This window comes from Lutzomyia longipalpis, chromosome 3 (assembly GCF_024334085.1).
Source record: "Lutzomyia longipalpis isolate SR_M1_2022 chromosome 3, ASM2433408v1".
NCBI classification, from domain to species: Eukaryota; Metazoa; Arthropoda; class Insecta; order Diptera; family Psychodidae; genus Lutzomyia; species Lutzomyia longipalpis.
The window spans coordinates 26384894-26397706 of record NC_074709.1 but is presented as its reverse complement, the minus strand read 5'-3'; the positions used below and the strand labels follow the sequence as shown (position 1 = coordinate 26397706).

General features: G+C 40.9%; 4 protein-coding genes across 6 annotated transcripts; all 4 read right to left on the bottom strand.

Annotated features, from left to right (window-relative positions):
- Positions 1-2267: 2267 nt before the first annotated feature.
- Positions 2268-7403, bottom strand: LOC129793484 (kinesin-like protein KIF18A). Of its 2 annotated transcripts, none has more exons than XM_055833558.1 (3): positions 5768-7403; positions 2591-3482; positions 2268-2519 (listed from the first exon to the last, which is right to left on the bottom strand). In XM_055833558.1, exons 1-3 carry the CDS (start codon positions 7208-7210, stop codon positions 2446-2448), a joined length of 2409 nt encoding a protein of 802 aa, XP_055689533.1. In that variant the 5' UTR covers positions 7211-7403; the 3' UTR covers positions 2268-2445. The 2 variants fall into 2 exon arrangements, with proteins under 2 accessions (XP_055689533.1, XP_055689534.1); XM_055833559.1 differs by having other exon boundaries at positions 2268-2516; positions 5768-7394.
- Positions 4417-5360, bottom strand: LOC129793537 (ribosome-recycling factor, mitochondrial). The gene has a single exon (XM_055833644.1). It carries the CDS (start codon positions 5292-5294, stop codon positions 4542-4544), a length of 753 nt encoding a protein of 250 aa, XP_055689619.1. The 5' UTR covers positions 5295-5360; the 3' UTR covers positions 4417-4541.
- A 793-nt stretch (positions 7404-8196) lies between the features above and the next one.
- LOC129793518 (RNA-binding protein 45) lies at positions 8197-10912 on the bottom strand. The gene is made up of 4 exons (XM_055833616.1): positions 10255-10912; positions 9181-9766; positions 8888-9112; positions 8197-8703 (listed from the first exon to the last, which is right to left on the bottom strand). The coding sequence occupies exons 1-3, from the start codon at positions 10749-10751 to the stop codon at positions 8888-8890; spliced, it is 1308 nt and encodes a 435-aa protein (XP_055689591.1). The 5' UTR covers positions 10752-10912; the 3' UTR covers positions 8197-8703.
- A 57-nt stretch (positions 10913-10969) lies between these two features.
- On the bottom strand, positions 10970-12692 carry LOC129793511 (differentially expressed in FDCP 8 homolog). Of its 2 annotated transcripts, none has more exons than XM_055833607.1 (3): positions 11872-12692; positions 11352-11815; positions 10970-11240 (listed from the first exon to the last, which is right to left on the bottom strand). In XM_055833607.1, the coding sequence occupies exons 1-3, from the start codon at positions 12587-12589 to the stop codon at positions 11016-11018; spliced, it is 1407 nt and encodes a 468-aa protein (XP_055689582.1). In that variant the 5' UTR covers positions 12590-12692; the 3' UTR covers positions 10970-11015. The 2 variants fall into 2 exon arrangements, with proteins under 2 accessions (XP_055689582.1, XP_055689583.1); XM_055833608.1 differs by having other exon boundaries at positions 11941-12692.
- Between the last annotated feature and the right edge of the window lie 121 nt (positions 12693-12813).

The window sequence follows — 12813 nt, the reverse complement described above, 5'->3', positions numbered from 1 at the left end:
ATTGTAGGTAAATAAAATAGTTAAAATGGGTATTAATGCGTAATTTGAAAGAACATCTCGAGGAGGAGGAGGGGATGAGGAGGAAGAAAAAAAAGTGGAGGAAACTTGCAAAATCCACACAATTAATCGGAATATTATGGCAATTAGAGAGTCATATTGGGGGGCTTTTATATAATTTAATTGCCGCGCGCCACACCGCAATTTAATTGTTGACTCCGCACAGCACACACAGGAGAGCAGCTCCCCTAACCGCCACATTGGTCGTTGCTGTTCTTTTTTTTACATCATAAATTCAAACATCATTTAAATGTAAGTTTAAATGGCCTGCCCGCGGAAGATCTTCGCACGCCGACCCCGCACCCATCATCACAACGTGGTGGTGGTGGCAGTAAAGTGGCCATCAAAGCGCATTTAGAGAGTCATAGAGAGTGACTAAAATTTCTTTATTATGTACATATACCCCCCTTTGGATGCCCCCCTTTCCCTCATCCACTGCGGGATGTTTCATTCCATTCAAATACACACGCGTGCGCATTTTAATTTACGATTATTTATTTTTATTGAATTGCAAGTCTTCCTCCTTCTCCTCGATGGTGGAAAGAATATCGCGCGGCAGCATCCAAATGCGACACACAAGAGCATTATTATATTTCTTAACTGCGCGCGGCCACTCTTCGGCGTGTTGTGTATGCCTTTGGGTCCCTCTCATCGCAGTTTGGTGTTAAATGATAATTAAAGTGCGTTCTTTTTGTGCTTTCTCATCTATAAAGAGCGACATTTCTCAATTTAACGACCCACAAGACAAATAAACATGCGTGCTGAAACATTTTGAATTTATCCATTCGCTGCTGGGCTCTCCCTCCTCTTCTGCTTTAAGCTTTGATTGCGTTACTTTTTTTTTACATTAATTTATAGTAAAGAATATTTTATTTAGTCATTGAATTTGATTTTATTGCGAAAGGGTTGAAGGAATGATTTTTTAAGCATAAATTAGTTTAACCCTTTCGCGTCCACATGCACTCCTATTATCTCGATATTAATTCTATGGATGTTCTCAATAAACATTCCTTAGACAGTAGAACATCTTATTTGGCTTAATTTACATAAAGGAGTTCATGCACTGGTCATGTAAAAACTTCCTCTATCGCAGAACAATTTTGATCCATTTTATCTTGTGTTGTCCAATATTTATCCGGATTTTTAGCCTAACATTTTTACCATTACATTCAATGGGTGTGAATGAGACAGAAAATTTACTGAATTTATGTGAATATGTTAGGTTAAATATCCGTGTAAATATTGGACAAACCAATAGTTAAATACTCCATCTGTCAAAATCTTACAACAAAATTTTGAGTTGTTAGAAAAGAAAAGTTTTTTATCAGAATCTACCCCATACACTTTATTAAATGAAGAAAATAATAAAGAATGTGAATACAATAAAACTAATTAATTAAATATAAAATATTGTAGTAAACCGACGTGTAGGTATGAATTACGTCACACAATTAATTTAGATGTTATTTTACCACTGAGGGTGACACGTAGAGTGTCGAAAGCTCTGGCAATTCAAATGTTTTAATTGTTAAATTTAATTTACGCTCACCGGAGAAAATTCAAGAAATTTTCGAATAATTCTTAAATATAAAACTTTTTTCGCTTCTCTACTCTTTTCAACTTCTCACAAAATCCCTCCCAGCTAACACAGAATAGTTTTGACTTTTCTGACTATTTATTAATGTTATAATAACGTTAGATTATCGTCAAAAATGGTCAGAATTTAGTCATTAACTTACTAAATCCTAACGTCATGATAGCATCATTATTTGTTAACCCTTTAAGGTCTATTGGGTCATACGCTGACTCAAAGGCTCGATATTGAGTCCAAATTAGTACAAGAGTACTGTCTTAACAATCCTTGATCATTTTATGACCACAAAAGGACATCATCAAGGACTCACAGGATCAGGAAGAACGAAAAACTGAAAATTTTTAAGTTGGGATTATGAAAAAAATTGTTTAGTACCTATTTAAAAAAAAAAGAAAATTTTTTTTAATTCAATGCTCGCTAGATTGATCGCGGTCCTGAAAGGGTTAAGTATGTAAAGTCAGTGAAAATTGATGCATTTTTAATACTTGTTTTACACGAAAAACTAACGTTATTCTTACGCACATTTTGTGCAGATTTCACCTGAAAGTCAATCTTCAATCATGACAAATAACTAACAAAAATGAATAGACTCCTTTATTTTTAAGAATAAAACACATTTTTTTTAGCTGGGAAAATGTTCTTTTAATTGCAAAATATGTGCTCCTCCTGTTGTTTTGAAACATTTTTAATGTTGAAAATATGATTTTTCTCTCATGTTGGTGCAGTCTCTTCACTCGATTAATTTACAAAATATAAATCAAAATTCATCTGAAAATCTCTTCTTCTTCCGTTTTTTACTTCCAGAACTTCTGGACAGCTGATTCCTTCTTCTGCAACGCATTGATTCCATTGCGGAAAGGCAAACCTGCTGGAAAAAGGATTTAAATAGGAATAAAATTATTGACTTTTAACGATTTTTGAGGATCTTTAAAAATTTACCTTTGGCAATTGGAATTGGTCTCTTCATCGTCCGGGGACTCTTCTTTACGCGATATGGGGAATTGCGTTTGTTCTCATTATTTGTGGCCTTACTGAGTCCTGCCAATCTCTTTGGGGACGACCTCACAGCGTGAGCCTTTGTGCTGTTGCCACTTAGATTCCTCTTCTGATCCGTGAGGACCGTTGAGACGCGGAATGTGTGATTCATCTCCTGAGCAGCTGGGGCATCCTCAAGGGGCGCCACACCACTCATGACATGCGTCTCATTGGGATTGGGTGGGGCAAATAGGGGTACCGGTGGCAGTGATGTTGATGCTGCCGCCTCATCCATAAGGAGCCTCTTTCGCTTCGCCGGCATCCCCATGCTGTCATCCTCGAGCATCCTCTTCCCACCACCCACACCCACGACGGCCACATCAAAGTCCAACACACGAATCTTACTCAATGCCTCAAAGGAATCCTCCTGATCGTCATCGGCAAACTTTATACTCGCCTTCCCCTCAATGAGTTTCGCCAACTTCTGCAACTTCCGCTTGAGATTCACATCCATTGCCACATTATTTGCCCGCATTAGCAAATACATTTGCTGCACAAGTTCACATCCCATCAGCTGGGCCGCCTTGCCGCTCTCCATGTCATTCTTGATGAGCGTCATCATCTTATTGATGTGCAAATGCCTCTGATCCTGATACATAATTGTCCTCTCACGCTCCTTCGCTTTCATGTACATCTCCACCATCTCCTGCCCAGCTGTCCCCTGAATATCCTGCCGTAGGGCATCCAATTCCATCACTAGTGCCTGATACTTGCCCTGCCACTCATCCATCATCTTCTTCTGATCATCCACTTGGCGGGAATACTTGTCTATTGATGCCTCCAAACGGGAGATGTCCTGAAATAAAAGAATTTTCCTCTTCTGAACATTTTATTTTCTTTATAAATTCCTTTCCGGGATGGATTAAAATTCTCTTTTCTGGAATTCTATAGGAAATTTGAGAAGATTAAGGAATGTCTTATGGAACCACAGGAAGCTCTAAAAATCTTGCTGGAAGCGCAAAAAATCTGGAAATCCTTCTAAGTAAGAATTCAAAGCTCAGAAATTTTTTCCAGGAACTTTGCAACGCCAGAAAATTCAGAAATTTCCTTTCAAAAGCGCTCAAAGTCTAGGAATCCTTTAAAGAAATTCCAGGAAGGTTTAAAAACTCAGAATTCTTCATTCGGATCCCTCAAATGTCTTTGAATCCTCTGAATGAATTTCAGAAATGTTAGAAATCTTTCCCAGGGACCCCCCAGATAATCAGAGGAGCTTCAGAAAACTTTTATTGGATCAACAGGAAACAGAAGAATCCCAGAAATTAGTTCCGGAAGCTTAAAAAAAAACCTTTGAATCCGTTTAAAGAATCCCTGAAAGACTTCACGAACCCCGGAAATCCTCTCGTAGATGATAAATAAAAGTCTAAGGACCCTTTATCCGAATTCTGGAAAGCTTTAGTAGTTCAGAGATTCGTTTAAGAATCTCCAGAAATTCCAGAAGTCTCAGAAATTCCAGAAGTTAAGAGGAAGCTAATTTTTTTTTAAGTCAGAAGAAGATCCTTTAAAAAAGACTATCAGCAAGTCTCGAAAGCCCAGAAATTATTTTCAGATACTCAGGAAATCCAGAAATTCCCTTTTTGGACATCAGAAGAGCATGAGAACCTTAATAATCTTTTAATTTTATCATTAAAAATTTCTGGAAATTCTCTGAAGCATTCTTCTTAAAAACCAGGAAATTCAGAAATCCCTAAAATCTTCTCCAGGACAACCGAAAGTCTAAGAAAAAATCCCCCTGAATTTTCTATAAAAATCCTTTATTAATAAATCTCTATATTGAACAATTTTATTCGCCGAAGAAATCTCCTCAAAAAACCTTCCTCCAGCACCTTCCGGAAGCAACAGAGACAACAAATTAGAACTACTTCCTGTCCCCAAGAAGCTCTTTGTGCTTCACATCGTGAATTTTCTCTGCTTCTGCCACGAATTTATCCCCAATTGCCACAACTTGCTGCTGAATGCTGAAGCCAACATCCTCACTGATACTCCCGGATTTGCGGATCTTCTTCACTGTGTCATTCTGGGCCGTCCTGATGGTATCACGGCATTTGATGAAGAGCGCCTTTGCCCCCTTGGCGAGCTGCTCACGATGCTCCTTCGTCACGGGGGGCACAGTGACAAAGAGCGTCGTCCCATCCTGCTGTGGATTGAGGTTCATCCCACTCTTCTGCAGTGCCCCCAACACGGCGGGAATAGTCTGCGGGAATCCACTGAGATTTATCACAATCACCTGTGGATTCTTCCGGATAATCTGTCCCAATTCCTGCAATTTATGCTCCTTCCCATCCACGCGAACCTTCAACTCTTCCAGTGCGCCCGTTGAGGAACGCAGAGAAATATTCCGGATGTAGTCCTCCTTGAGATTTTCAATTGCCTTCTCCATCTGCCCCAGCAATGCTTCGTACTTCACATGTTCCCGCAGAATCTCCTCATTTATCTCCACCTTTCCCGGCTTCTTATCCTTCTTCTTGTCCTTACTCTTATCCCAACGCTGTGTGAGTGAGATACACCGCCGGTAGGAGATTCCCGGAAGTTCTGTGGGGAATTTTTGCAGGACAATTGCTTGCCTGAGATGTGGGAGGATTCTTGAACAGCTACGAATTGATGACAACATTCTCCGAAAGATATTTCAGGGTGTTTTTGGGGTTTTTTTGTTCCACAGCCGGTTTCACTTTGTCACTTTATTATGTTTATCTTAATTCATAACCTCACTTTTTTGCACGAATGATTTCAAAACAATGGGATTTGAAGGGTTTCTTTTGGGTTGGATATTTGAAACATTTGAAAAAACAAATAAACGATTTTTAATCTCTAAATTTTTTATGTTAAAAATCTTTTATAATAAATTTTTTATTGAAAATGTGTTTTTAATGAAAATAAAAAGGGACTTTATGCATTTTTTTGCCTAAAATAGTGCCAAATGCAGGAAAATGTGTTTTTAATGAAAATAATACTAAAAACCGAAAATATCCGAATAATCCCGAAGACAAAAAATGTCTCCAAAACACGCTCCCCGTGAGTTTCAAACGAATCAAATCACGCAGATCGATTGCAATATCAGTCAAAGGAAAAAAGAAGAAAACTCACCGAGTTCATTTGAGTCCCATCGAGATAGAGAAGCTTCTTCTGCTCCTCAATGCACTTCTTGAACTTTGTCTTGAGAATGAGAATGTTCTGCTTGCTGTTGATCTGAATGAGCGTTGTCATGGCGCTGCGGATTTCCTCGTAGATCCTATCGATCCTCCTGTAGGTCTCCTTGAGATCTGGCTGTGCTGGAGCTTCCCGGGAAAGCTCCCTGGGCTGAATGTTCTCCTGATTTGCTCCATTCTCCGCTTCGAGACGTTTTATTTCTGCCACCTGGATGGCATTGCGCTCCTCCAGCTGCTTCACGAGCTTCTTGAGTGCCTCAATCTCCTCTTCCTGCGCAACAGTTTTCTTCGCATAGAATTCCGCTGGGAGATTCGCCCGGAGGACATTCTGCTTGCAGGCAATGCGAATCTTCTTAGCCCTGCTGGCATACTTGAGAGTATTGTAGGTATCATCGTACATGAGGGATGATGGGGAAACATTGGCAATCATGACTGTTTGACAATTCCCCCCGAGGCTATCCTTGAGGATGCGCGTGAGATTGGAATCTCTGTAGGGGATATGGGCAATCCCATCGGCCAGCTTATTGATGCAATTCCCCAGCGCCAGGAGGGATTTATTGATGCTCGCGCCTTCCTTGAAACGCACCCCAATCCCCTTGGTACTCGAGGCACGCTCACTACCCGCCAAATCGATCATTGACAGCTTCACGGTGCGCTTCTGCCCGGTTTTCCTGTCCCCCATGCGGATGTGAACCTGGAAGATTGCATGACTCCTGCTACTCTCTGCATTGGCATCCGTGGGGTGCTGAGTACGATTGAGATTCCCCTGTGCCAGGAGCCCAATGAGCTCCTTTGAACTGAAGATTGGCTTCAAACTCAGCCCACTCACGACAACCCCCGAAGAGTCCTCACGCAACTTCAGCGGTCCCACCTTTGTGAGGAGATTCATCACCTGCTCATTGTACACCTCCAAGTAGGACACCCCAATGTCAAACTTCCGCTCATCACTGAGCTCCTCCATCTGCCGGAAGAGCTCCTGAATGGTGAGATACGTTATCCCCGGAACATTCTCCTTGCCAAGCATTGTGAATGTCTTCCCAGCTCCCGTTGCCCCGTACACAAACACCGAGCAATTGTATCCATCCATCACCGAGCTAATTAGGGGCTTCATGCATCTCTCGTAGATGTCGTCATTCGTAGCTTCCGCCCCAAAGACATGATCATACTCCATGGGCAGCTTCTTCCGGACGCGTTTTGTGATATCCCGATGCTTCATTTTGGAGCCATGAAAGAAGAATTCATCCTCATCGTCATCCGGATCAAACAGCAAGTTCTGCTCATCAATCACCCGGACAATTATCCGCTGATTTGCTTCCATTTCCTGCCGATTGAACGGCCGGATACGTACGGCAACTTTCATCTTTCCCTCCTTCTTTGCCATTTTCCCCCTCTTTTTTCCACGAAAATTCCACCAATTTCACAATCCTCCAACGCACGCACCGCTCACGAGCTGCCCTCGACACAAATTTCACGAATTTTTCACGTTTTTCCCTGAATTTTCGTACTTTTCCACACAATTTTCACCAAAAAACATTCAAAGAGCGTTTGTTTGCATCGAAAACCGTTTGTTTTCTAGCAGTAGGCGTCGTGCTGACTTGATTTCCCGCAAGAGGGCGAACTTCTCAAAAAAATTGTTAACGGTCATTTAACTCTTTGTTTTTCCCTTCGTGAAAAATCCCCGAAAAAAGGAAAGAAAATTAATTCATTCAAATAAAATGAATTTGAGCTAATTAAAAATAGATATTTTTAAAGTCTTTCAATGAAAATGTTGATTTCTTGAATGAATTTTCCTTAGAAAATGAATGAAAAATGAGCGAAGACAATTTGATGGTTTTCGTGAGAATCACAGATATTGTAATTGACTGAAAATAAGACATCGAGTGGAAAATTATAAAATAATTTGGAATTGATAAATAAATTAAAAGGAAAAATGTTAAACACAGCCAAAGCGTGAAAATTTCAATAATCATGAGAATTTTTGAAATTTTCACGAAGATTGATTTCAAAATTAGATCTTATTCAGCGACTAAGAAACCCTTGAAACTCGCTTGAAATCTTGAAATTTCAGTAAAAAATTCATAGATTTCAAAGGTTTCTTGGTCGCTGAATAAGGTCCAATGAATCTCTGGAAGTTATATTCTCATTCAATTTTCTTGAAACTCCCAATCTTTTTTTTTTTCCTTAATTAATTTTTTTCCTTATTTTTTCCCTAATCGAATCTGTTTGACTTTTGTAAAAAAAAAAAAAAAAAAAAAACAAGAGAATGAGATTTAAAAATACGCAGGACTCATATTAATAAAAATCTGCAACGATCTAATCTAAAGAAAAAGAACAATAAAAAAAAAGAATAAAAAAAAGACCAAAATGTAAAATTTTCATCCATTTATTTTACGTCAAACACCTGTTGTACAAGTTTTAAAAGGGAAAAAATACATTAATAAAAATACTTATTCCCTTTCCTCCCACACCATCTCAAGTTTGCTTTGCAAATTGCTCTTCGGCGTGAGAGAAATTAGGTGGAGTATTTTTTCATGCACACACACTATAATAAAATCATTTGCACAATTTAAAATTTCTCTCGAGAATTAAATGTTTTGCAATTAAATTAAAAATAAGAGAGAAAATTAATCCCACCAATTAATGTCCAATTTTATTAATCATGTGACTCACATCCTTGTCGTCAGTGTCAAGAATTTTGTGCGTTTCACACTCAAAATGTCAGGATAATGATATAAAATGTTTTCCTACTGGATAAGGTTTTATGTTGCGGTCTGTCCGTTTTTTTTTAATTTAATCATCAATACGTTAAATATTTTTTTAGTTTATGTGCGTTCATGCGTCTTCATTGTCGTCATCAGTGTGTCTCATCATTCTCTGTGAAAGATGGTATAAGGAAAGAAAGTGAATTTCCATTCACGCACTTTTGTCTTTTCTGAAAATTAAATTTTTGTTCTTTTAAAAATAACATGAGGACCTCTGTGGGAATCATTGAGATCCATTCAGGTACATTTGAGGGTGCTGAAAGTAAAAGAAAGAAACTGTGTTAGTTCGTACATACCTAATCATCACGTCGCTGCCTTTTTCTATCGCTCAGCTCTTCGGCTTCCATGACTTTCAAGCGAACCCCATAGACTTCGGCTCCATTTAGCTTCTCAATGGCCTTTCGACAGCTTTCCTCACGTGCAAATTTAGCATAGCCACAATTTTTGTTTGGCAACAAGTAAACCTCAATCAGGTCCCCGAAGCGGCAAAAAACATTGCGGAGTATTTGAACAGGAATTGCCTGACAAAAAACAGAAGTTGATCTTGCTTAATTTTGCTGAAAATTTGAATTTAAAAAAAAGTTCTAACCTGCGACACGCAGACGATAAAACAACGCTGTGCAACGGTGGCCGATGAACCAGCTAGTGGCTGTACAGGTGGCAACTGAACAGAGCACTGAATATCCCCCTGGGATTCACTCTGCGGCACTAGTGGTGGAATAGGTGCCGCATCAGCACCACCCTTCACAATTAACCTCTCCCCCATGGGATATTCAAAACCATGCAGCTTTTCTCGTGCATATGAGGCGGAATTTGAATTGGAATACGCAACAATGGCACAATTTGAATTCCTGTTAAACTCCCCCGTAATGTGGCAATAGTCAAGGCCGGGAATGATGTCAAAGAGACGCCAAAGTTGATCTTGATTGATCAACGAACTGCAAATCACATTGAGTGTAGATTCTTGTGTTGATATGGGTCGATTTAGGCCACTTGGGGGCTCACTGAAGAGTGGCGGAATTAATCCACTTCCGGACATTCTACGATTCACATTGGGGCAATTCATGAGGGAATCATGCGAAGAAATCATATCATTCTTCTGGGGTTTCGGTTCCGCAAACATGGCTTTGTACTTGCGATCGCAATTTTCAAAGGCATTTGCTGCACCTGAGAACCTAAAGCGAGGGGGATTTATATTTTAGTTATAAAAAGATGTTAAATCTTTTTTTTTAATGGATTTTTTTTAAATTATTCTTTTCTATAATTTGTTTTTTTTTTAATTGACAAATTGCCTCAATTTCCATAGCAAAGTTTTTTATTTCAGAAATCTTTCAAATAGATTTTTCGTCAGAACTAAAAAAGGAAATAAAGTAACAAAACCAAAAAGATTTTGGCAAAATCTTTTTTCGAAAAAATTATCCAAAAACGAATTAAAAATTATTTTATGTATTAAATACTTTTCAAATTATAGTAAGAAAGCTTTAAAAAAATTTAAAAATCCTAAACAAAAATTTTCCGTAAATAGTAAGGAAAAAACTAACCCCGTGGTTAATTTTAGAATCACAATTTGACAAGCAATGTCTTTAGCCTATCTCTTTGCATGTCCCTAAAATTTTCGCAGTAAGTGTAAAGAAAGAAAGAAAAATAATAATTCTCCACTTACTTTCTGAACTTTACGTAAGCAAATCCCTTTGTCTCCCTGCTGGCCTTATCCCGGATGATTGTCACGTAGTCCACCTCACCGAATTGGCTAAATTCTTCCTGCAGCTCATCCTCATTCATTGTCCGTGGGATGAGAACAAACAGCCGGACGCATTTTTCATTCTCATCAGCTGCCTTCCGTGTGCCCTGGGAACGATTTGAAGCCACCAGGACTTTAATGGGGCGCTCCCCATTCACGAGAACTTTTCCATTGAGTGCCTCCAGGGCCAGGGCAGCTTCGGAAGTTTTACTGAACTTCACATAGACTACCCCTTTACTCTCTCCCGTGTTCCTATCCTTCACCATCCACACCTCCTCCACATTCCCATAGGGCTGGAAGAGCTTCGTGAATTCCTCCTCGGTGTGATCCTTCCCACACACAACAAATAACCGAGACATTGGGGGCTCATCCAGGGCATGTCTCTCATCCCGGAATGAACTTGATCGCTTTGCTGCCATGCCCACGTGACGTCTTGCACTTCCTGGACAAACAAATTCAACGGGAAATTCAGGGAAAATCACGGAAAATGCTGCGAAAAGTGTGGAAAAGTGCACAGAAACATTTTCTCCTCGCACAGCGAAAGGTGTCAAAACTGTGACGTCATCATTATTTCGTCCACTCACTCAGCTATTCTTCAATGAGGTATGATGAGATGGGAGGATGAAGGAAATGCTCATTTAGTTGTTCAATTTTTTATTTTTAAAAAATTAACGAACTTTCTGTTAGCTCAGATCAGGATCATCGGGAATTCCTTGGGGCATTTCGGCATCTCTGGAGCGTCTCTGTTCAAGACGAATACACTTAATGCAGGTCTGGTTCTTCCTCAACCAGCAGACACGGTGGTAGATTGAGTTGCACTTCCGGCAGGGCATGGAACAGTCATCAAATGGAAAGATAACCTCATTGTTCCCACAGACTTCACAAAGGTATCCCTTTCCGGAACAAATCTAATGGGAATAGAGAGCTCTTCAGCCACTCAGCACTCGGAGAGTTACATAATACGCGCCCAGAAAACTTGATCCAGGTGACATAACCTCAAAAATTATGGGAGTTTTTACCTGACAATGGCGAATGTGTCGCTCAAAGGTATCAAAGATCTTCGTGAGGAACTCCAGCAGCGTTCCCGTTTCCACAGCCACGAGATCCGCCACACTGTACATCTGTGGGGTCTGCAGGAGGTACCTCCGAGCACCCGAGAGGGCATCCATTAGCTTATCTCCAGCAGCCAGGCGACATTCCGTGAGGTACTTCTTCATGTGATGCAGATCACTGCGAATCTTCTTAATATGCGCCAATTTCTGCACAAAAGAAAAGAGCTTCGGGTTGAGTTCTTCGAGATTGATGACTGGCTTATCGTGCAGCAGGAGGAGTTCCTGCAGCGATGCCCTTGCCACGCGCTTCGGCGTGAAATCCCAATTGTGGACAATCCGTGCTGGGATGGGGCTTGTATTGTTCCAGTGGCACGTTGGACAGAAGTGGAGGCCACTGTAGTCACACAGACGCGCCTCAGTCCAGGGAATTTCTGGAAAGATTGCAAAATCAAAGGGATAGAAGGTGGATCTCCAGGGGATGACAAACCTTCCAGCCGTAGGGGCTTCTTCATTCCGAAGCATGCGAAGGATTCATGCATGAAGGATGAGGACTTACTGGTGAATGTCAGTGGGATGCTGCATTCGGCACATTTGTACTTCTGCCCCGAAAGCCCCGCTTCCGGACAAATTTCCTCAACGGGAATCTTCCTCTCTGTGGCCACGACATGCGCACAAACCCGAAGCACGCTACTTAGGCACTTGTGATGGACGCAGAAGGAGCAATCGGAGCAAATGTACGATGCCTGGACAACACTCCAAATAATCCCCGTGCAGTGATCACAGTACTGCTTCGTGGTCACATTGAGCTGCCCTGTAACGAAGTGATGCCCCAACACGACCCTTGCAGCCGGTGTGGCAGCTCCTGTGGGATCCTCAGCCACGTCCTGAATCTCTCGCAGCCGGAAACGCAGCTCAACGAGATGTCGAACAATCCACTTTCTCTCCGTGCTCCCCTCCTCGTAGTCCAGCACCAACTTCCTGCACAACTCAATGGCATTCTGCAGATCAATCATCCCGGCTTCCTGGCCCAGTACCAATTGCCACTGTTCCCGGATCAGGGCATGTGGGATTGCCTGAGAAACATCCGATGATGTCGAAATCTCATCTGAGTGGGTGGAGGAACTCGATAAACTGCCCACAGCAGGATGATTCTCACTCACATCACCACCACGGGATGCAATAATACGTCCCTGAACTGATTCCATTCCCGCACTGTTGTCCTTAATCCATTTAAATGGAATTTCTGGGGCGATTTCTCTTTGTTGAAGACAAAACTTTCTGGCAGAACCTTGATAAAAATACCTCACAGTGAAAGCCCTTACTGAATCACTACGCGAATGGTATTGAGTAGGGAAACGTTCACCATCAGAGTGCGCTGTTGTCGCTGTTCTGCAAAGTCAAAGGGAGAAAGTTTTGGCGGGAAAAAATG

Coding starts and splice junctions, on each gene's coding strand:
- LOC129793484 (XM_055833558.1), bottom strand. CDS start 7,210: ATGGCAAAGAAGGAGGGAAAGATGAAAGTTGCCGTACGTATCCGGCCG. Junction 3,483..5,767: donor ATGGGACTCAAATGAACTCG/GTGAGTTTTCTT, acceptor CTTTTATTTCAG/GACATCTCCCGTTTGGAGGC. Junction 2,520..2,590: donor ACCAATTCCAATTGCCAAAG/GTAAATTTTTAA, acceptor TCCTTTTTCCAG/CAGGTTTGCCTTTCCGCAAT.
- LOC129793518 (XM_055833616.1), bottom strand. CDS start 10,751: ATGGCAGCAAAGCGATCAAGTTCATTCCGGGATGAGAGACATGCCCTG. Junction 9,767..10,254: donor GCTTACGTAAAGTTCAGAAA/GTAAGTGGAGAA, acceptor CCCTCGCTTTAG/GTTCTCAGGTGCAGCAAATG. Junction 9,113..9,180: donor TTATCGTCTGCGTGTCGCAG/GTTAGAACTTTT, acceptor GTTTTTTGTCAG/GCAATTCCTGTTCAAATACT.
- LOC129793511 (XM_055833607.1), bottom strand. CDS start 12,589: ATGGAATCAGTTCAGGGACGTATTATTGCATCCCGTGGTGGTGATGTG. Junction 11,816..11,871: donor GAAGCCCCTACGGCTGGAAG/GTTTGTCATCCC, acceptor CAATCTTTCCAG/AAATTCCCTGGACTGAGGCG. Junction 11,241..11,351: donor GACACATTCGCCATTGTCAG/GTAAAAACTCCC, acceptor TATTCCCATTAG/ATTTGTTCCGGAAAGGGATA.
- LOC129793537 (XM_055833644.1), bottom strand. CDS start 5,294: ATGTTGTCATCAATTCGTAGCTGTTCAAGAATCCTCCCACATCTCAGG.